The following is a 22,955-nucleotide window of genomic DNA, read 5'->3' on the forward strand; positions in this document are numbered from 1 at the left end:
TATGCCACCTTTGTTACAGATACAATATTCAGATAATTTCTAATATGATTAGACAAGATCATATATTTGCTTTGCAGTCACTTGGAAAGAAACATTCATTCTTAAATCAAAACTTTAATATGATGTTCTATGAGAGGGTAGAAATGCTCACCTTCACCACAAAATGTCCCTGTATAACCTCCTGTGCAATTACACGTGTACCCAACACCTGGCTCGAGATCACATGCAGCACCGTTCTGACAGGGGTCACTGAAGCAGTAGTCCTCTACAATGAAAAAAAAGAAATGCTGGCATCATCAGTGGTATTTTAGCAGAATTGGAGGGCCAGTTATCTTTCAGTTGAAGAGTAATCAGATATAACTTAATGGGCCTTGCATGATGCTTATTGTCGCTGTCGTCATATAATGATATAGTTAAATTGCTGGTGTTATTTGAGCATTGTTACCATGGTATTGACCACTGGATTGCTACAGTTACAATCAAACTAATATCGTATTTGTAATATTATCTATATTGTTCTCCCAGATCCCCTTTTACAAAACAAAAGTCACACTTGGTGATCGTACATTTGCACTTGCTTCCCAAAAGTATGGAATAGCCTGCTAATTGACTTAAGAAGATCTTCATCATTGATTATTTTCAAATCAAAATCAGAAACATATCTCTTTAGTTAAGACAATTTGCTGTGTAGAATTAAGTAAAATGAGCTCTGAACAAGTGCATCTGAATATATTCATATAAAAGCTGCACTATACAAATAAATGTTTTATATTTATATCTATTATTGTATTTGGGTAGGCCTGAAAATGAAGTTGTGAATCGTTTGCTATATGTAAGTTGGTTTATGTTGAACAAATGTGACAGCCACTTTAGCTGTGTTTTTTCTTTGACTGAAAAATTGGGAAATACTTACACATGTGGGAACCACATGTATACTTATCTATAGCATTAGTATAAGATTGCATGTTCTTACCAATTTCACATTTATCTCCAATGAATCCAGGCACACAAAAGCATTCATGGCCAACAGGGTTGAGAAGACTACAGGTGGCGCCATTTTGACATGGTTTCAGGAAGCAGTCATCACCTTGTTAAATCAAAATAGCAACTTTCAGGTTATGTTTGACGATTTGCATGGTCACATGGACAATCATGCCAGTTGTTTAAATGGCAAGTCAGGACTAAGGACTATGAGAAGTGGATGAAAAATAGAAGTGAAATGGAGAGGCGAGATATGGAAGGTCTGAAAGAAGGGTAATCTATTGTGAATATGAGCGTTGTCCTTAAATAGTTAAAAGGACTATCGACCCAGTGCCGACCGCACAGAAACGTTGTTAGCATAACAGAGCGCCAGCAGTAAGCTCAGTCACATCTTTTGGACTGTTAAGTTCAAACATGTATTTCAACATTAAGCAATGCATTGTTGCTACATTGGGCATCGCCGCCACATTACCGGTTGTAACAGGGCCTCTGTTAGTGCATCGTTAGCGCTAAAAACATTTATGTGCAGTCAGTACAAAAAGTTGAAAGTCTTGCGTACCGGTATTTGGTTAGGTGAGAGAAGACTTTCTTGAATCCATGAGTGGAGTTGTAGAGCGGGAGAGAATACTTGACATTATGGGGTGGACTGACTGTCCATTTTCAGTCAGGTTCTTGATCTTCCATAATAACATGGGAAAATTGGACATTGGTTATCCATAGTTTTAGAATTTCAAGCTTGTCTAACATCTTGATATATACAGCAATACTGAAGGAGCGATCCGAGTCAACTTTCTTCTTTTGAGACTGTGGCATGAACACATTCTTATTCTTGTTTCTATTCCCTCTGTGTCAGTTGCCTTTTATTCGATTTTCAATTCTTAGTTTCATAGATTTGCCTATTCATATTATTTCAGAAATACATTTATCATGTATCAGTGTGTGGATGAATCTGAAACATATATCTATCTGCATATGTAGCTACATCTTTCCACAATTCAATCTATTTACCCATCCATCTATCCTGTTTTGTTATATATCAGTGAGTACTAACTATCCGAATAGCAAAATAATTCATTTTTTTTTAATTCGCCTGATGGCTGTTCCCTGTGTTAAAGTGCATTTTATTACATTGAGTAAGAATTTAAAGTCAAATATTGTCTTACCTCTCTGGCAGTTAACGCCAGTAAAATTAGCTAGACAACTGCAGTTGTAGGTTGATGTTCCATTTAGCTCATTATCCAAGTATGTGCTGCATGTACCTTGGTTTTGGCATGGGGTACTAGAACATGCATCCTCTGCAGAAAGAAAATTTGATTTCAGTATTAAAACCGATCTGTTGTCATTAAAAGAAACAATATTTACAACTTGGATTACTTCCACTTCCTTAAAGAATGTCACTATGATGAGAAACAGTGACTAAATATTTAAATCTATATCTTCTATACACTATCCAACCCTCTCTCTCCTTTCTATTGTAATACATTTATTTATATTCTCTCCCCTTCTCTTTTGCTCTCTCTCTATTTCTTCTATTTGTTTCTCATCCTCTACCGTTTCTTCCCCAAGTCCGCATCCTGTCACCCTATTTCACTCTCCTGCATCACCCTCCCTCTCTTCTTTTCTTTTCCCTCTCACAGTCTATCTGCCCCCTTCTCATCCTCCCCCTATATTTCCCCCAACTTACTGCTCAACCATCACAAAGATGGAGGGTGTAGCATATCAACTGTCAAAACCATGTTAACCTTCCATGGCCATTACACAAATCTATATGATTCATCACAAAGTTGATTTGCACGCATCGTGCATATACGACCAGTGTAATCAATCATGATTAGCCCTACAATAAAGGCTAAACAAGCTTTTTGTTATGGGCCATTCCCGGTACCCGAAATACAAAGTTTTGTGATTAATCGCTAAATGGATCAGCCTTCCAAGTTCATCATTGCATGCGTGTTTCCACAATCATATTTGTTCTTTCAAGTAAGCGATTAATTGCTAACTTTTGTGCGATGGGGGACACCTGGTATGACACTCACCTATGTTGCAGTTGATACCCAGCCAACCATCTGTGCAAGTACAGTCATAACCTGGGTTTGTTAGCATGCAGGATGCACCGTTCTCACAGGGATTGCTTAGACATGCATTTTCTATAAGAAAGGGAGGACATTGTAATGTGTGATTGATAATTGCTCTGTGCCATTAGTAGTATAAGAATACATACTTCAGAGATGTGTATGCATTTCTTTTAAACTGCCAGTATGACTGACCCAAGTGCAGTTTAAAAAATAACATGGACACAAATGTGATGTAAAATAATTGAATCTCTCTAAATAAAAACAAAACACAATAAGTACTCTCCTAGTAAGTAATGGAAATAAGATAAGCACATTCACAAGTTGATGACAATCTTAAAGAAACATAATGAGCTCACCTATCTCACAAAGATCTCCAGTCCAGTCGGAATCGCATGAGCATTCAAAATCAGTCAAACCAATATTGGTGCAGTTACCAAGGTTCTGACATGGGTTCGGTAGACACACATCATCTGCAATGTAAGAAATTAATATCAAGGTTACTATTTGTACAAGATGACAAAATGTCTAGACGTCTTGGGGACACCCACTGTAAAACAACCTCTTGAATCATTCCGATCTTAAAGCTCCTGAAGGTCAAGAGCTAATTCAATCATGAAATGGAAAAAAACAATTGCAATTGATTATTGCAGCAATAGATTTAGGTAATAGCAATGTTTACAAACATTTCGCAAATGGAAACAAATCTTCTTTGATAATCAATGAATATTTGAGTATTATTCAAACATGGATGTAGCAGACTGGCTGATAAGAATAAGTCCTACTAGAAATCTCTCTTGATAAATTCCTCATTTTGGGGATTTGAAGTCAATGGGTACTAGTAGAATTTCATGTGACCTTTGCTTCTGTTATTGGTCCTAGTTATGAAAATGATTTTCTACCAAAATAATTCCTATCCAGGGAAAAACATCAAGGCTCATTCTTACAAAGAATTACGTTTGATTTGATCAACCTCAACTATAATGGAGATCAATTAATGACATTTTTTCTACAGGAAATTAGCACAATGTTATTTATTAACATAAAAAAGCACACTGAATTTTCAAAAAACGAAAATTCATGTATATAAGCAATGTCTACAAAATATTTTGAACATGCATGTTAGATGTTCATGTTGCTGGCTTTTCATAGTTGGGGTTGATCAGATCAATTGTATCTTTTTGTAAGACGTGGCCCTGATCTGACCGTGGCATTGAAAACTTCTATAAATTGCATTGCATAATTCATGAATATAATCAATTGTGAAGTGTACATGGCGTTGTGGTTGACATCCTTGACTCTCAAACAAAGGTTTCTGGAATAAAATACCACAGCTGATATCAGGAGGACACTAATCTACATTTGCCACTGGATACCATGTAAGGATTAACATTGATGCATTTGGAAATTATGTGACTGTGATATACAGATAACGTGATGATTGAAGCAGTTACCTAGTTGACATTGGTCGCCCACCCATCCACTGGTACATTCACACCTGAAATCAGAGTCTCCTACGTATATACAGGTGGCTCCATTCATACAGGGAGTGTCAAAGCACAGGTCCACTGTGTAGAAAAGAATTGAAATGATATGTTAAAAAATATGCAGCACATGGATATATAGAGTGCACAAAGTAGCAAAATTGCTCGAAGTGACAAGTGATATCTTCAAATTTCCATTAAAAGTTTCAGTCAATATTTATAAGACTTCATTTCTGAGTTAAATTCTCCTGATCAACGTTGAAAGGATGAACATAGAGTTGAAGGTTTGTCATAGCCCATTCATGATAAAAAAATGTTAAGTTTGTCCTATTTTCTAGGTTATTATTTAACCTCTTCTTCCTATACACAAATGTTTTCATTATTTTCCATTTGACCTTTTAGTTAGGACTAATATAGTTAATAAATCATGATCAAACACTACACTTTGTGCAAGCATAGTTAGGGGATCTTAATTAGACATCATTTGGAGCAGGAGCAGTTTCTACATAAGACATGCAAATGCTCATTTGTTTGAATACATTATGTAATACCAGATTCAAAAAGGTTGTTGTTTGTTTCTTACCTATATCACAGTCAAATCCCCTCCATCCACCAATACATGTGCAGGTATAGTTGCTATCAGCAACATAATTACATACTCCATTCACGCAAGGGTTGTTCAGAATGCAAAGGTTTTCTAAGAGGGAGAGAAAAAAGATGAAAATTAAGGGAAAGAAATTTTAGTTATTTCTTTCCTCACAGGTTGGCAATTAGTAAAAGGTAAGAACTTAACTATAATGACATAGCCTATTATTGATCTTTAAGTTTCTTATCATATCACTCTTTGAAGTGTCCTTTAAAAATCGACACCCCATAATTGTTTTTGATTCAAAAGAAATGATCCATGGATCCCAGGAACAAATTGAGAGTGAAAATCTAAGAAACAAACCAATATAAACTTCTATCATTACTAGTAACATTAATAAAATCATGCTCTTCCCCAACACTTGCAAATAAGTCTAAATCCATTTTTAGAAAATCCCAAATAATAGTACACAGGGTGTTGAAAAGTTATATCTCAGTCCATGGATTGTATTTGAATAGTCCTTCTTCAAGTTGGGTTCTTAATGTTCATCTGGCCGGTGTTTTTGGTAAAGGATTTTTTTTTATTTCAACAACACCTGTTTTCAGCTATTATCCTTGCATCCGATTGGTTGGGAGCAGATTAGTGAGTGAAAATCACTGATAGGCCACCTTTTAATAGTACACTTTATTTCTCCCTTCCCTAACATGGAACATGTGCCTATCAAACTAACAAATAATGTGGTAGATTTGGAACAGTTGGATCTTGAAAGCACACTGCACTTCAAACTGCTGCATATCAGCACATGGGGCCCATTTCATAAAACATGGTATGATAACAAGTTTGAAATAACAGTTTAAAGGTACTGAAATCTTTCAATTTGATTGGCTGATTACTAATTTGTTATATGAATTGCGCATTTGTAATAATTACAAGTCTTTATGAAACGGAACCCTGAACTGCTAAAACAGCACCTTGTGTGCTCAATATTAGCACTTTAAGAAAGGTCTTAACAAATCGAGTGATGAAAATCAGCAACCCATAGTGCAGTCACTATGTAAGCCCCTAAAGTGCTGAATCTAGCACTTTATTATTTTAAGTGTCAATCAATAAGTCACCCGTCTAAAGAGACTGTTTTCACGTATACCCTCGTGTGACCATAGAATCTTTAGAATCTTGGCTGGATTTTGATTTGATTTTTCTTACTTACCATGTTCGCAATTATCACCCAGGTAGCCAGAGGCACATGAGCATGTGTAGTTCAATCCATCTACTGTACATGTGCCCCCATTCAAACAAGGTTGATCCTGGCATGTATTCACTGCAAGAGGAAACATAGCCAAGCAATTCTGTTCAGACATTGGATATGTGGCAATATTTCATACTTGAATATTGTCAATATGCATAAAGTATGCCCCCTGCAAATTGAAAGTATTCTTTGTAAAATTGTGGGCTGCTTTTAGTTTTGCTCTATCTATAACTCACCCTCTTAATAAAAATCAATGTTAAACTTGCTATAATAAATCTGATTTTTAAATATGACAATCAGGTTTTAGAACCATAGAGATACAATCAAGGTTAATGATTTAAATCTGTTCTAAAGGAATGTGTAATTCAAATTATTATACTAAGCACAAATGATAAGGCAATATTAAACTTCAATGATTTTCTTGTCATCTCATAATAAAGTCCTCCAATTGATTTATTACTATCAAAATATAATTTCATAGTATCTTTCATAATTTGAAAATATCAAGGTTTTTAATAATGCACACGTAGAAAATGGCTTGTACTTACAATAACAACCTATAATTTGCAAAGAAATAATACAGCAATGCAAAAATAAGTGCATAAAGTATTGTGTACAAATTGAAAAAAGCAAGCAATTTCCCAAAGACCCCAAAAATTGTGAAGCACGCAAAGAAAATAGAAGTGATAGGCTGTGTTTAAGGAAGAATGTGAGTGCTTCATGTGAAACTGAACGATGTTCCCAGCACCGTTTGCAAAGTCAGCAAGCATTACTCTTAAGCTGTATCTAATTTCCTAAACGCTGCAAAATATCCATAAAAATGGCCATTGATATGGCAAAGGAAATACGCTGCTCTTAACATCTCTAAAATTCAGAATAACTGTATAAATAATTAAAAAAACATATTTGTATAAACAAGTGTGTCACTAAGAAATATTGATAGAAAAAGTTGATGGCTTTAACGACACTATATTTGAAGAAAAATATTGATGAATAAGTAATTTGAAATAGGAATTTAGTGCGATTAAATGCAATTTACATTAAGTATGAAAATTGTAATAATAAAGAAATACATAGTGAGGTGATCATGATGATCCATTCCATGGTATGCCTGTTGCTAACGATGCTGAAAATGAAACTTGAAGGAGCCAAATCCAATTGCATGTTAATCCGTGTTTTGAAATGTCTTCTGAAATTCAAAGATCAATCTATTAATGACAATATCAAGAACATGGAATGATAAAAAATGTAATTGTCAGCACTCCACTTGTCCGGTCCAAGCCGTCGGAAGGCGGAGGTATGCTGGTAGGCCACTGTCAACGACACTGTTGGGGCAAAATATTTGCAATTAAGGGCAAAGATATCCGGCCACTTTCTGCTGTCGGCCAGACTGAATGTTGAGAACCAGTTATTCCAGGATTGCCTGCTTAAGCTCTTCACACGTTTTTGATAAAACATACAAAAAAGACTTCTGAACAATTTACTTTCTTTAGTACTTACCTTCATCGCAACGTTGGCCCACCCACTCGCCGGTGCAGGTGCATGTGAAGTTCAGCGCTAAATCGTTCGCACAAGTTGCTCCATTTGCACACGGGTCGTAAATCAGACAGAAGTCAGTCACTGTTTTCGTGAATGAATAACATACACAAAAAAGAAGTTTTAGGCTTCATATCAAGGCCTTTAATATGCCCAATTTTTTTCCAACATTGTTGATGAGGAAGGGGTGAGGGGGGTGAGCATTATTTTCCAGACTTTATAAACTTGAACTTGTTGCCTCCTTTTTGCTATATTTTCCATTACATTTTTTGTATTCTATCAATTTTTTTTTCACATTTAGATATCAAATGAATACACATAGGATTATATAATGTCAGTCATATTCATAAGTAACATTTATAAAGTAGCTTCAAGGTGTGCATATAACGAACTAATAATATAAGTTTAAAAGGTAAAAATACAATTTATACATATCGTTTCAGAATTTTATTACGCCAGAAAAAAAAATCATCGATAACTTAGACTTTGAAATTCTGTGTAATGATTTTCGTTTCCTTACCCGATTCGCAGCTAACGCCTCCATAACCGTCTGCACAGTCGCATATGTAGTTACTCGGGAAACCGGTACATCCAAGAGCGTTGTTCAAACAAGGGGAAGATAGACATGGGTCCTCTGTTTCGTGCATGGGGTAATTTGTAACCATTTAGTCAAGTATATTCTCATTCCTATTATAGATTTATCTATTCCTTATCCTAACGAGGAATATATTCAGTAAAGCGTAGGGGTAATGTACATCCAGGTTTAATCATATTCTTATTCTTAATCAATTGATTACTAATCTAAAAATATAATTGGGGCAATAAGCAATCAGGGTTGTCGTTATTCTTATCAACTGATCACTAATCTTAAAGAGAAATAAATTCAGATTTTTACTTTTATTTGATAATTAACATCCAATATTTTTTTAATTTTGTTAATGGTTATTTCATTTGTTACCATCATCTGTTTGCCAACATTATTTTTCAATTAGTAATCTAGCTACTGCAGTTAAACTGGAACTATTTCTCATACCTGAATTATAAGAACTGGTTTGAATATGTTTGTTAGTGTTATCAGTCAATGTATTGTTAGGGATTTTCAGCATTAAAATGGTTTACTAAACTAGTGGTCTAAGAATAAATAAACAATTACTAAATGATGGTTCCATCAAAATGTCAGTCGAAGTTGTGGAACACATAATGATGTTTTTGTTAATCCGTAAAAGCTACAAAACGGAAATACATTGGGTTAATATCAGTTTTAAGTACAAAACATAAATATAAAAGAGCCATGGCATAGAGAAATAAAGTTGAATTATTTATGATATTGAATAATTAAACACTTATGAAACGAATGTGATGAAAAAACAAAATTACATAATCATGCAATAAAAAGTTTCACTCCATTCATAACGGATCTAAAAGAAAAAAAATAAATTTATAAGGATGAATATGAAAGGAATCATTATTAACATGCATGTAAACAAATAGTTTGGTACATAAATGTAATATAAATAGGTAAAGGAAGAAGACTAGCCGAACTTTTTCTAGATGCAAAGCAGGATGATGAATAAAGATCATGATGACGCTGTTGAAATAAGAGTTTAATATTTAATGATAAAATATTGACGTATATATATATATACAAGAAGATAAAAGAAGGAGTGTATGGCATAATATGATTATAAAAAGCCGTAATACTAAAAATGGTAGGAGAAAAAAAAATTGGTACATTTCGAACATTGCTCTTCAAATTGGAATATCGGTGCAGGAGTTCAAGTCTGAACTGCAAGAACGAGACGTTTAGACCAACTTCATGAGCATTGAATTGATATTCAAAGGAAAATTCCAAAACATAAAAAGGGAATGAACCAATTAGCCCACGTCTTGATATATTATGCAAATCTGACATTTGTTAAGGCGCTATATTCCCTGTATTGCAAGAGCTTCTAATTTGCATTCTATTTTGAAGAATTCGCAAAAATATGCAGTGTGCTGGCAGCATGAGCAAAGACTTTGAGTGAGAGGAGAGGCACAACAACGAGGAAAAGAATAATTATTTCTCATTTACGATTTAGTTGCAAAGTTGCAAAGATTGAAAATGAGCCCTTAAATTATAGAAGCGCATTTGTGAAAGCAAGTGCAGTGTGTCAAGTCTGAAAAATTGTGCAAGCGGCATGAATTATGATATTCATAGTTGCCATGGAAGAAAGAGGCAGGGGGAAAGTCGCTGTGGCCATCGATTTGATCGGGGGTGGGATAAAACTGTGAAACTGAATGATCAAGTCATAGACACTCTTTGTCTTGATTACACGTGGAGATTAAGAGAAGACCATATGCTCAAAAGTAAAAACGCCAGTGTGGAATACAAATGCGAGAAGGAAAACAGCAAAACATCAATGAAAATCATATGAAAAATGATGAAAGATAACGGCAGTGGATGTGATGGGCTATGAAAGTGAAAGGAGAGCGTCACACTTGTCATGCTTGCTTGCTTGAAAAATTGATAGATGATAAAAAGGCTGGCACATGCACATGCTTATAGGTCTTTACCAATCTCGCAGGTGTCTCCAACGAATTCATCAGGGCATGCACACTCGAAAGACCCGACGCTTCCTGTACACACGCCACCGTTTTGGCAGGGAATACTGCCACATGGATCCTCTGATTACGACATTAAAATATAAAATGGTTTTGATTGTTGAATGATCAAGATGAAGGAAAGCACTGACCCCCCCCCATTAGCCCAATAAATTCACCACAGGGGCCGCTGAACGTTTTTAAAAGTGGGGGGGGGGCTGAGCCAAAAGTGGGGGTGGGGCTGACCATACTTAAAATCACAATCATACAGTCAATTTACGTTTTTGTACACGAATTTGTAAAGAAGTGGGGAGATGGGACTGAAGCCCCCCCCCCCCGTTTCCACGGCCCCTGCACCATCATAACGTTAGTTTACCATTTTGAACCATATACCCGGGGGGGGGGGGGGCTACTAACATTGAGGAGTGGATACCATGAGCGACCAAAAAAACACGTAAAAAGGATGTCTTTTTCACGATAGGGCACGTTACGTACGTAACATGATAAGGGTGTCAAAAACACAAAAATACTGAAAAAAGGGTATCTATTTCGCTAGGAAAATTACGTGTTTAGGGTAGAATTTGCGGGGATGATAAAACAAAATTAAAATGTTTTATAAAGGATGTCCTTTTTGCCTCAACACTTCGTGTTTAGAGTCCGATTTGCGCGAGGTGTAAAAGGTGGGGTCGTACTAAACCAAATAAGATAAAGCCGACGACCGAAGGACCCGTAACAATAAAACATTCCTGTACTTGTTTAGGGGTTCATTTCAGGGAAGATTTGCCAAGAGTATCGTTTTGTTTCCAACACTCGTTAAGGGTAGGTTTTCACACGCCAATACTTGTTAAGGGGTGCATTTTCAGAATATGGAAATTACGTGTTTAGGGTGCTTTTCGCGACCCCATGGTCGCGCATGGTATCCACTCGTGAATGGAAGTGCCCCCCCCCCCCGGGACCTTATACAAATTGTATGCCTTCACCATCACTGAGAAACAAATTGTTACTTAAAATGGTCACACATGGTAATTGTGAAGACGAACTACTTTACGAAAATGTTGACAAAATACAAACAACATATACGCCTAGATGATATTACTTTTTAATGATTCCTTGCTAGATGATGTTGTTGGATGCGCCCTTTGCAAATGGTTGATTGTTAATATTATTCAGATTTTGAAATAACATCTGTGCAGCTCAACATATCCCATTCCTGTCAGAAAGATTATAAACCATGATCAGAATTGAGATCAATTTGTATTTTTTTTGCAATTTTTTATTTCAATGATCCATTCTGACAGTGGTTGTTTGAATTGGCATCTTTACTATATTTACACCGTGGCCTTAATTTGGTTGGCCCGGTTCTAACAATGTTTATATATTCGTTACGCTGTGGTTTAGATTTGGTTGTCACGATTTTAAGGCCTGGTCACACCGCCCGAGTGTTGTTGGAGCGGTAGAGAGAGAGGGTCGAATTTCGCTCACAAAATTTGGGGAAAAAATCGAAAAAAAAAACAATCGAAATCGAAAATGGTGAACGGTAGCGAGCGGTGATGATTTTTTATCTCCGCTCCACGACCGCTCCAACAACGCTCGGGCGGTGTGACCAGGCCTTTAACGTGGTTTATGATATTCACAGGTTTCAATTCAAATTAGTGAAAGATGTGGGATTTTTTTATTTAACTAGCATCGAACCAATCATGGTGAAAGTTGAAACTACCACAATTATCATATGCATGAAATGCATGAAGGAAGACCACTGTATGGATGGAAAAAATTAAATAAAAGTGGGCCAATTGGAAGATAAATGACACGATACAAAACAACCACAGTTACACGGAGGGTTAATGGTAACATTAATTACGATCAAAATAGACAGAATACTGTACCATCAAAACACAGGTCACCGACCCAGCCGGTAAAACACTCGCAGGAGAAGTTAGTATCATTGTTGTGACATGTGCTATTCTCAGAACACGGTTGAGTTTCACACGGGTCAGCTGGAAGGACGGCAAAAGGGGTGCAATCGTTAGGAACAAGAGTGCAAGTAAAAATTCAAAGAAAGGAACATGTTTGGAAGGTCTATGAACATCTATATCCAGGAGGAAAGCCAACTATGTTTTCCTATCATTCTTCTTGGTCAATCTATGAATTCTAACTTGTTCTAAATTCAAGCAAAAAATCTCGACATGGTGTTCTATCGCGGACAAGCTACATTTAATGTTCCTCACCCTCTTAATTCATGTAGTTACAGGGTTTTGATAGAGAACCCTTAAAGCACAAGGTTTTCTCAATGTATAGTTGATTCTAAATTATTTTACATATCAGATATTGATTTTCACGAATTCGGAGTCTATTATTTGCATTATTTGAATTTAATGATATATACAACTCACAAATATGCTGAAAATGGATTTCTAATTTATTTGTTGTAACTAGTAACTATGGTAAAAGCCCGATCCTTACTATCTGTCATATTTTCTTGTCCAATTATGTTCTATGATTTAGGATCAGTAAGGTGTATTCTTTGATTAGATGTCATTCATACACATGTAGCAATTGCCATCACTTTGTTATCTAGCGGGAGGATTGTATTGCATTTATGGGGATCTTATTTCCTATAAACAAGAATTAAAAAATGAAAGCTATTATAAATATATATAAAAGATTATTCAAAATGTAGATAATTACGTATTTCACACCGAATTCCATCCCAGCCGGCATCACAGGAACATGCGAAACTGTTCTCAAATGAGATACAGTTTCCATTAGGTATACATGGTGAGCTAATACAAGGATCCACTGCATTGAAATAAGTGAAGTGTTAGCAAAAAATGTGCCGAAAACAAAACATCAAAACTCACTCGTGGTGTAAGATTTTTATAAAACGATTCTAAGTGGTGTAGAGGTAACAAAGACAATTCAAATTCACTCATTGTGCGTATTAAATTGATACACCTACTTTGCTAAACTCATTGTTTTCATTTCATAGGTTATAGTTATGAGTTATCCAGGAGCACAGTATATGAAAAATCGCCAAATAAAAGGTTCAGTTTCGAAAGTTTGCTTGAGAAAGGGTTTAATTAAAGCACTGCTTGAGATAAAACCTCAAGTATACCTCAGTCAAGAAATATAATTCTTTCCAAGGAAAGTGATTATACACATTTTGGTATTCGATATTTTTTACATTAACATCTCCCCCCAAGACTATATTACCTTAAACATGTTACATTCCGTTAACACACCTGTTGAGATTTACGATAATATACTCTCGTTACTAGTATCAGTGAGCATCTCTCTACCAACAGTTATCAAAGGTAATCAAGTTTCATTTCGTCCATTTAAACATAAGAAGATTTGAACATTTGATGATATTATGTACCGTATTCCGTGTCAGATGTCAATGGCTATAGTTAAGCCTACAGAATACTTGTGTGTCTCTTATCTGGCTAAAGCAGAATAATTCATTGAAAATAAAGCCTTTTGTGAGCTATAAGGTCGTTGCAATTCCTACATGGAGTTATCCCCTTCTTTTTTGCCATGAGACCAGACTCACCAATCGTACACAGCGTCCCTAACCACCCAATTGCGCATGTGCATTCATATTCCAACCCTCCATTTGTGTCCGTACAGGTCGCTCCATTTTGACAGGGGTCCGAACTGCACTGGTCTGTATAAAAACAAAAACAAATTGGATTCATCATTCATCAACTTTGATTTGCTGTACAGGCAGAGCATATGGAATTTGAATAATCTACTTTCTGATTCTAATGAATTCACTCTGAAAGTTTAAAAAATAATCACCTCATTGAATGATAGCTGATAACCATTATTCGACTCATGCTTTTTCAACTTTTTGGGACATCTTGATTTTCCTCGTCCCACTTCCTTCAAACATCAAATCATATTTCTCTGAATTAGATCACATAGAATTATTGGAGGATATAGTGATTGTGCACTCTCTCCTCTCCTTAAGAATACTCGAAAAATCACGTGACTTACTTAAGTCGCAGTTAGAGCCTTGCCATCCATTGATACAGGAACATGTGTAAAACGTGGGATTCTGGAAGCTATTACACACTCCTCCATTCTGGCAAGGGTTGCTTACACAGGCATCACCTGTAAGGAGAAGAAGACAGTAAAACACATTTTAACATGAATCACAACATTACACAAGGGATTCAACGTAATGACTGCATAAGAGCAGAATTACTTTGATCTCAATTTCTATGAAGCAATTCTTGCTTCGAACGTGAATAATTTTTTTAGCTCACCAATTGTTTCTTTTTTTCTGGTTGTTTTCTAAATTCTGAAAGTGATGATATCTTTATTTATTTTTTGTACCTTATAGGACCAACTTCGGTTTTTATCAACCTGCCAAGATCTTCATTTATTATCGATTCTCTTCAGGCCATCCTGCCAGAATCATGAAGAGAAGTTAGTAACTAACATCGAATTCATGTTGTCCAGTGGTAAGAGCATTGGAATCAAAATCGCCAGGTTGTGAGTTCGAATCTCCACTCTGCCATTGTCTCCCACTTGAATTAAAAAACAAAGACCCGAGAGTAATATCTGTCATCTATAAGTTCAGCCACTATGACTGATTGACCCTGACGTAAAATGCTTCCTAGGTAGTTGATTATATATATATATATATATATTGGCGTTTACAAGCGATACGCTGTCCTACTGAGTACCTACATGAGTTACCATTAACATAAACAAATATTCCAGATGAAATGGAAGAAACTAAGTGGAAATCATTTTAACCATAACCGTATCTTCATACAGTAATTTTAATTTGTACGACGATAGTATAACTAAAATGACTGATCACACCGATACGACGTGATGTGATTGAAGAGTGAAATGGCTTCCAAGAAGTGGCATATAACGTATTTTACGATCTCGTTTCAAATTTCTAACATGTTTTTGACTGATTCGATCTACAAGTTGTGAGCCGTGGACCTTCAGTGGTGGACATTCATAAGCGTCGGTCGTATATCAATGAAACCGACTTTGACATCTAACAAGTGATCACGATATTTAATGCGATATATATGTAAATTAACATGATTAAGTGGATTCGCATGTGATTTTGTCACTGAAAAAAAAGACTTACCTTCTTCGCAAGTGACACCTGACCATCCAGCTACGCATGCGCAAGTGTACGTCCCAACAAATTCACTGCAAGTTCCGCCATTTTTACAAGGTTCATCCTGGCACGGGTCCTGGGAGAACGCTGTGGGAAGAGATGAAGATAATGCATAGTTACGGTATACATTTATCATGTTGGGTATTCACCAAGGCGAGATGAAAATGTGTCATGGAACTCTCTATTACCCCTGTTTTTCAATTGAGAGAGAAATAAACGGCTACGTTTAGGTCAACTTGCCCCAACTCGGTCACGCCCATGCAATCAGGCACTCTACATCGTAATTTAACATCATCAATATTTATATCCGTTTAAGCATGGACATTCCATGAAGAAGCTGTACTTTTCTATGATTTTACCTTATATTGATTACTGCAGTACATCTTGGGGAAGCAGTGCAAAAATACATTTAGATAAGATACAAAAACTTCAAAATAAATATGCCAGGATGCTTTTGAAAAAAGATTATAATACATCACGAATTTCTTTGTTGCAGTCACTGAAGTGGCAATCAGTAGATCAGCGTATAAAATATCAGTATTGTGTTCTTGTATATAAAATAATGAATTATTTAGTTCCAAATTATTTAAAACCTTTTGTATGTAAACGGCCCGTGAAATACAGGGCACGGTTTTCTTTGCGATGCCCCCTTCAGCTTCCCAAAGCTAGAATTGAACATAAAGGAAATCTTTCGCATATTTTGGACCCAAATTATTTAATGCACTTCCTTCAAATTTACAAGCCTGTACCTCCTTGTTATTTTTTTTAATTATGCAAAGCCTTTCATACGAATTGATAAAGAGCGAAATAATATTCCATTGATTTACAATGCTATGTACTTGTATGTTTAAATTGTCACTTCCCACTCTATATTTTTGGTGTTGATTGTTTCTGATGTTAAATAGTTTGTATTTTGTATTTTTGACATTGATTGATTTTTTTTTAATGATATATTTTATAGTTATCTTGACATGTATTTTAAACTGCAGGGCGCCTTTGCAAAAGCAGTTTTAAGAACTGAACAGGCCTACCCTGCAGTATAAAATAAATAAATAAATAATAATAAGCACCTAAATTTTTATCAACTACACGCATCACAGAACTACATGAGTGTCGATTTGTGTTGTGAATATATTGTTCAAGGGGGATCTATAAAAGTTTCACCCCTCCCTCACTTTAATAGAATGGCGTCATGGATCGACATCAGTGCAGTATTTAGAACATTTATAATGGGGAGGGTAAAAAACACTCATAAAAAACGAATGTGAAAAAATAACATTAGCTCACATTATTTCCCTTCACCGTATGCTAATCCACAAAGAGAGCACATTCAAGGAGGGTGTCGATATCTCTTGGATACATAACACTGTTTGGTCCATCACTTTTCGTCACATCGGGTATATTTTAGCAATATCTTTGAGAACCTGCATGATAGTGTTGTCTTGCCCGAGATAGCAACGAGCGCAGATTATGTTCAGAACTTTGCTGAACACACATGCAAGGTGATTCACAAACAGTTATAAATATATTTTTAGCAAGGTGGAAATAATTTCTACGAAATTTGATTGGCCCATGGAACTCTTGAAATTGATTATGGATGTTGATGAAGCTTGCCGATTTAACTGACAAAAACCCTTGGGTTTTATTCTGGAAACTTACCCGTTTGACAGAAAATACCAGTGAAGTCATCTGGGCACTGGCATGAAAAGATTTCACTACCAGTGGAACTTACGCCGTTGGTGCATGTCCCACCATTTTGGCATGGTGAGCTAGCACAAGGACCCGTTTCTAGAAAGGTAAAGAAAACAGTAAAGAAAGATCATTATATCACTCGACAATCAACCCCAATCAACACGCTAAACTGAACAAGTAGAGCGCCTCTGGCAGTCTCGATCGATCGCCTGCATATTACGCGTTTCGATATACAGTAGCAACATTGCTGACTTTGAAAACAAAAGAAAACACTAATGTGATAATAAAACATTATATCCATTGATCCAAAATGACCTTTGACCATGATAATGTGACCTAAGACATGTGCAAATCAACCACTGATACTTGATTACCCTTATGTCTATGTTTCATGAGCTAGATCTATAATCTTTCCAAGTTGTGATGCCACTTCAACGAATAATCCACACATGTTCGTTGACCCTAAGAGACCTTTGGTCATGTGAAGTGAAACTCAGGCAGGCCTAGGATCTTCAGTGATACGCCAGTACCCTTATGTCAAAGTCTCATGAACTACATGTAGGTCCATATACTTTTTACGTTATGACGACATTTCAAAAACTTGGTTAACATTTCGATATTGATTCCCCCATCATGGTCTAAAATTCATTGACCCTAAATGACCTTTGACCTTAGCCATGAGACCTGGAACTCAATCAGCCAGGATGTTCAATAAAATCACTCCGCAGTTATTGTTCTATCAATGAATGTAGAAACTACGAATAAACTTACGAAGTTCGCAGTTTGTTCCCTGGTAACCGGAAGCACAGAGGCAAGAGTAGCCAGACGTACCGGTTACAAGAAGACAGGTACCACCATTTTGACAGGGTCCACTATTACAAACACCTGGAAGTGGGAAGAAAATAGTTTTTATTGGAGAATATTTGGTAATTATGATAATAATAATGATGATGATGATGATAGCAATAATAATAATAAAGCCAAATTTTACTCAGAATATCCTCTTCACTTCCAAAAACTAGCTGCTCTGTCAGCTGGCGAAACATTTTACGAATTTCTAAAATGTTAAAATATGTTTATTTTCATATGGATTTAACAATAAAAATGCAAGATTCAAGATATATTTACAGAGTAATAAAAAAGGCTTATCATGTACATGTATATACATGTATAAAATATCATTACATAATCGGAAAGTTAGTATGAGAAGGATACCCCCCCCCCCCCCCCGAAATAAATAAACGCTTAATGGGTGTGGTCTTAAACATTATTTTTTTTATTATTATTCAGCATTTTATCTTCGGTGGGTGGGGTGGGGGCACTCCAATACACAACTGCGTATGCGACTACTATCTACGATGCAAAGTTTCATTTGTCAATGTCGCATGTACTGTATTGTACATGTACATATATATATACATGTATGTTCATTGTCAATTTACCTGTATGTAATCATGTACTATATATGTCCATGTACATGTATAAGCGTATACATTGTACTTAAGTGATCTGGTTCGAGCATTTTCTCTCTTTTAAAACCTATTTTTTCCTGATTTACTTTTCACCATGGACGCTCTTGAAAAATTATGGGAGAGCGGTGAAACCACCCATCCCCCTGTGACATCTTGCCCCAAACCATGCATCCCCGGGAATAGAATGAATGCCAATTTGCAATTTATGACAGACGTGTAGGCCTATCATGATTTAATCAATTTGGAAACATCTCAAATGTACATCGCGCAAACAATGAATAATGCAAATCATATCCAGCATTTGGCTGAACGACATGGTTGAGACTTTAATTAAAATCATCCAATATATTGACACCAAAGACGGCTACCCTAAATGCATGCACGCATGGGTTATTCTGCACGAATGTAATTATGTATAGTACATTTCAAGTCAATCAGTAGATGATTCAATGTACATGTACCTGATGTTGACATGCTGTGTTGTATTAAGGATCTAATATTGCGAGACTTTCCTTTGCTTTAGGGAGGGGTTTCTTTGGGATGCGACGGGGGTATATGTATGGCTCCGTGATGCGGGGGTGCTTCAATAATCCCAAAAAGTTTCTAGGCCTGGGTGCGCACCCTTTGTACATGTTCAGTATTTTCGTATGCAATATTAGACTTTGTTTATCAAAGTCATACATGTATATTCCTTTGGGGTTGACAAAATTCACCCTTTTCCGTAGTGAATTCCCCTTTCCCCCTCTTTAGAGGCTTGTCAAAATTTTCTTGATAACAATAATTACATCCTGTCTCAAGTGAAGGCCATATTTTATTACCATCCTCCGTGTGTGCTTGCTCAGTGTTTTTGCACTTCTGGAAATATATTCATATACACTTTATATTATGTATTGGCTTTTTATCATACAGGTCATAGCGCTTTTGTCGTTACCGTAATCATTTGTTCGAAATGACTTTTATCATCCACCGTACTATACTGGTCGCTCCGTGGATTTCGAATGATAGATTTGTTAGTTTAGGTTATGAAAGAGACACAATAATTTATATTCATACTGCCTGTTGTTGAATGAATACGCCGTCAACATTTAATGACATGCTATTCACCTGCTGTCTGGCTGTAAAAGCAGATGCTTTTATCGGCGTTTTGATAGTCACGACGAAAGTTGACATTTATCAAAGAGCTGCCAGAAAATAATGAGCATAACGGTTGCCTCTACTCTCCCAGCACAATATACGTGTATTCCTTTTGCAAACAATTTCATAGGATTTAGAGCGATTCGAAATTTCCTTAAAGCACACGTGCTCTTTATCAGCGTTTTAATAGACACGCCAAAACTTAAAATTTATCAAAGAGCTGCCAGAAAACTATGAGCATAACGGTTGTCTCTATACTCTCCAATCACAATGTATTCCTTTTGCAAACAATTTAGAGCGAGTTGAGATTTCCGTACATGTATAGCACACTTACCCGAAAATTTTTACCCCCCCCCCCCCTAAAAAAAAACCAATCATATATTTCACTCTTTTACGTTGCTTTGAGAATTGTCATTTTTACATGACGCGTCGTTCTACTTACATGTAATTGAGCTATAAACATGGTAAATGGAATAAATTCTTTATTTTAAATGATTAATATAATATAAATATTACGAGATATGTGATAGGCTAAATACTTTTAACTTGATAGGATACCGCTTAGACCATCTAAAGTACACGAACATTTTGGTCATGAAAGTGCGTACATGTACATGTATGTGCAATACACAGGCAATAATATTCTCAATTGTAGCCTACACACACGCACACTATGACTCTCTCCTCCATTATGAAATATTGATTAAGTGGAAGAATTATTCAGGATATCGATTGAAGGCAGATACGCAGATCTCATTGTTTCCTTGCACCTCTGTACTTGGCGGTGTCGTTTAGTATAAAGCACACACCCTTACAAATCAATAACAGGTCCCTCTCATCATAACAGGATTGAATTAATGATGAAAAACCGGTAAAAATATGTATTTCCATTTAAATTTAATTTTAATTCAAAAAGTTTAAATGGCAGAAGACATAATGAAAATGGTATATTTGGATGTTTGACCTAATGGCTAAATAAAGATTTTACTCTTACTACATGTACATGTACAAATGAACATTGTGTATGTGTGTGTATTTGAGTTTTGTCAGACGTGTATCAATCAGATATGATTATTTACGTCTGGGACCGACCTTTAACGTCACCATCCGAAAGACGTGACCAGGGCTCGACCCTCGACCCTCTGCATCAATTTGTAACTTCCCCACAGCTTGGATTACAGGCGCACGCCACAACGCCCAGTCTCACTACATTCATACATGTAGTGAGACTTTATCGTCATGATCATGATATACAGGCCTGATGATGATCTCTGCAGCGGGAGTTACAACGGTTTGTTTTCAATTGGTCTAATGTCAACACGTCCAACTAACAAGTCATTATTATCATTTGGTGTACCATAAGTTTGTCCACTATCCACATGGTCTAACTGCCATTTGGTGCTCTTCCCATTTCGTCTACTAACCAGTTGGTTCAATAGCCATTTGGTCTAATTGGACTAAGTGTTAATTAGGCGAAATTAATGAAAAAAGAATGGATGTAATACCAACTGGTTAGGAAACGAAATGGTCATAGACGAACTGGTAATGAGACGAAGTAATGATCGCACCAAATAGTTATTGGACCAGGTGGTTATTAGACGAAATTTTGATGGACGCTTAATGGCATTAGACTAAATGAAGGCCATCAGTCATCAGCACCATTCTCGTTATCACCGCCATTACAAGCAGCAACATCATAAATATGATTACCATCACCATCATCAGCATCATCATCATCATGACCATCATCGCTATCGGTATGGAAATATTCCAAGAGCAGCTAGATTGTGCACTTTATGCCAGTGTATTGTTTCGACATAAAGATAATATCTTCCAACTGCAAATTACCATTATCATCCTGATCATTATCATCACCTTCATCATCATCACCATCGGCATCAATTTCATTTCCATCATCATATTTATTGATGTTTCTATTATTATTATTATTATCATTATCATCATCATCTTCATCATCATACTCATCATCATCCTCCTCATCATCATCACTATCATCATCATCATTATCATCATCCTCACCATCATCATCACTATCATCATCATCGCCATCGGTATGGAATATTCCAAGAGGAGATAGATTATGCACCTTATGCCTGTGTATTGGGTAGTAAGGAAATAAATAACTTCCAACTTCAAACTACCATCATCATCCTCATCATCATTGTCATCATCACCATCACCATCAATTTCATTTCCATCATCATATTATTGTTTTTTTGTTATTTCTATTATCATTATTATCATTATCATTATCAATATTATTGTCATTATTATTATTATCATCATCTTCATCATCATCACCACCACCACCACCACCATTCTCTTTATCACCGTCATTAGCAGCAACATCATAAAAATGATTATCATCATAATTACATGTATCATCATCACCATCATCATTATTGTTATTATTATTAATGTCATATTTCACCCAGGGTATCCCCTTCATGATGTTCAGTTCAGGAAACTGCTCTCCTATGGCATCCTTGATAATGTTTATCATCATCTTCATCACATCACTTTTTTACCAGCTGGTTCCTCTATTAAAAGGATTGTTTCGTTTATGTTTGGGTCTTCAACATAAAATTCACGGTGAAGACTCAAATATAAACCATATACATTCACAAAATGATAGTATGTGGCCCAAACGTTGAAAACAATTTCAAACTGATTGTAAAGGTTTTAAGATTCATATTCGTACAAAATATTATGTAATATAAATAACACTGAGGAGATCATTTGGGTGTGGAAACGACCCACAACGAACAACAACAAATAACAAACGATATTACTACTTTACAATACAATGCATGAAGATCAAGCATGGTAATATCAATCTTATTCAATTCAATTTAATTGATTGAAATATTTATTATCCACAGTGGATATTTGCTTTGTTGGCAAGTCAGTACTGAAATTAATTTCTGCGATACAAAATAAAATGAATAAATTGGATGTACTGCCTATATTAAAACATGATTTGTGAGAATAACCAGTCT

The 22,955-nt window shown here is 35.9% G+C and overlaps 1 protein-coding gene across 6 annotated transcripts in view; it reads right to left on the reverse strand.

Moving 5' to 3' along the window:
• The window catches only part of LOC121431380 (fibrillin-2-like), a 66,825-nt gene that overhangs the window by 42,668 nt on the left and 1,202 nt on the right, over positions 1–22,955 (reverse strand). For 2 of the 6 annotated variants that reach the window (XM_041628925.1, XM_041628931.1), the window contains exons 2-19: positions 18,101–18,214; positions 17,297–17,425; positions 15,605–15,724; positions 14,485–14,601; positions 14,039–14,152; positions 13,174–13,284; positions 12,372–12,482; positions 10,459–10,569; positions 8,426–8,539; positions 7,870–7,989; positions 6,331–6,441; positions 5,121–5,234; positions 4,508–4,621; positions 3,413–3,526; positions 3,018–3,128; positions 2,145–2,276; positions 974–1,087; positions 152–265 (exon numbers count right to left, since the gene is read on the reverse strand). In XM_041628925.1, coding sequence (XP_041484859.1) covers positions 152–265; positions 974–1,087; positions 2,145–2,276; positions 3,018–3,128; positions 3,413–3,526; positions 4,508–4,621; positions 5,121–5,234; positions 6,331–6,441; positions 7,870–7,989; positions 8,426–8,539; positions 10,459–10,569; positions 12,372–12,482; positions 13,174–13,284; positions 14,039–14,152; positions 14,485–14,601; positions 15,605–15,724; positions 17,297–17,425; positions 18,101–18,214 — 2,085 coding nt within the window. The remainder of the gene's footprint in view (positions 1–151; positions 266–973; positions 1,088–2,144; positions 2,277–3,017; positions 3,129–3,412; positions 3,527–4,507; positions 4,622–5,120; positions 5,235–6,330; positions 6,442–7,869; positions 7,990–8,425; positions 8,540–10,458; positions 10,570–12,371; positions 12,483–13,173; positions 13,285–14,038; positions 14,153–14,484; positions 14,602–15,604; positions 15,725–17,296; positions 17,426–18,100; positions 18,215–22,955) is intronic. The other 4 variants (XM_041628926.1, XM_041628927.1, XM_041628929.1 and 1 more) reach the window with 4 other exon arrangements.

The sequence above is a fragment of the Lytechinus variegatus genome, chromosome 17, assembly GCF_018143015.1.
Source record: "Lytechinus variegatus isolate NC3 chromosome 17, Lvar_3.0, whole genome shotgun sequence".
In the NCBI taxonomy this organism is placed as follows: domain Eukaryota; kingdom Metazoa; phylum Echinodermata; class Echinoidea; order Temnopleuroida; family Toxopneustidae; genus Lytechinus; species Lytechinus variegatus.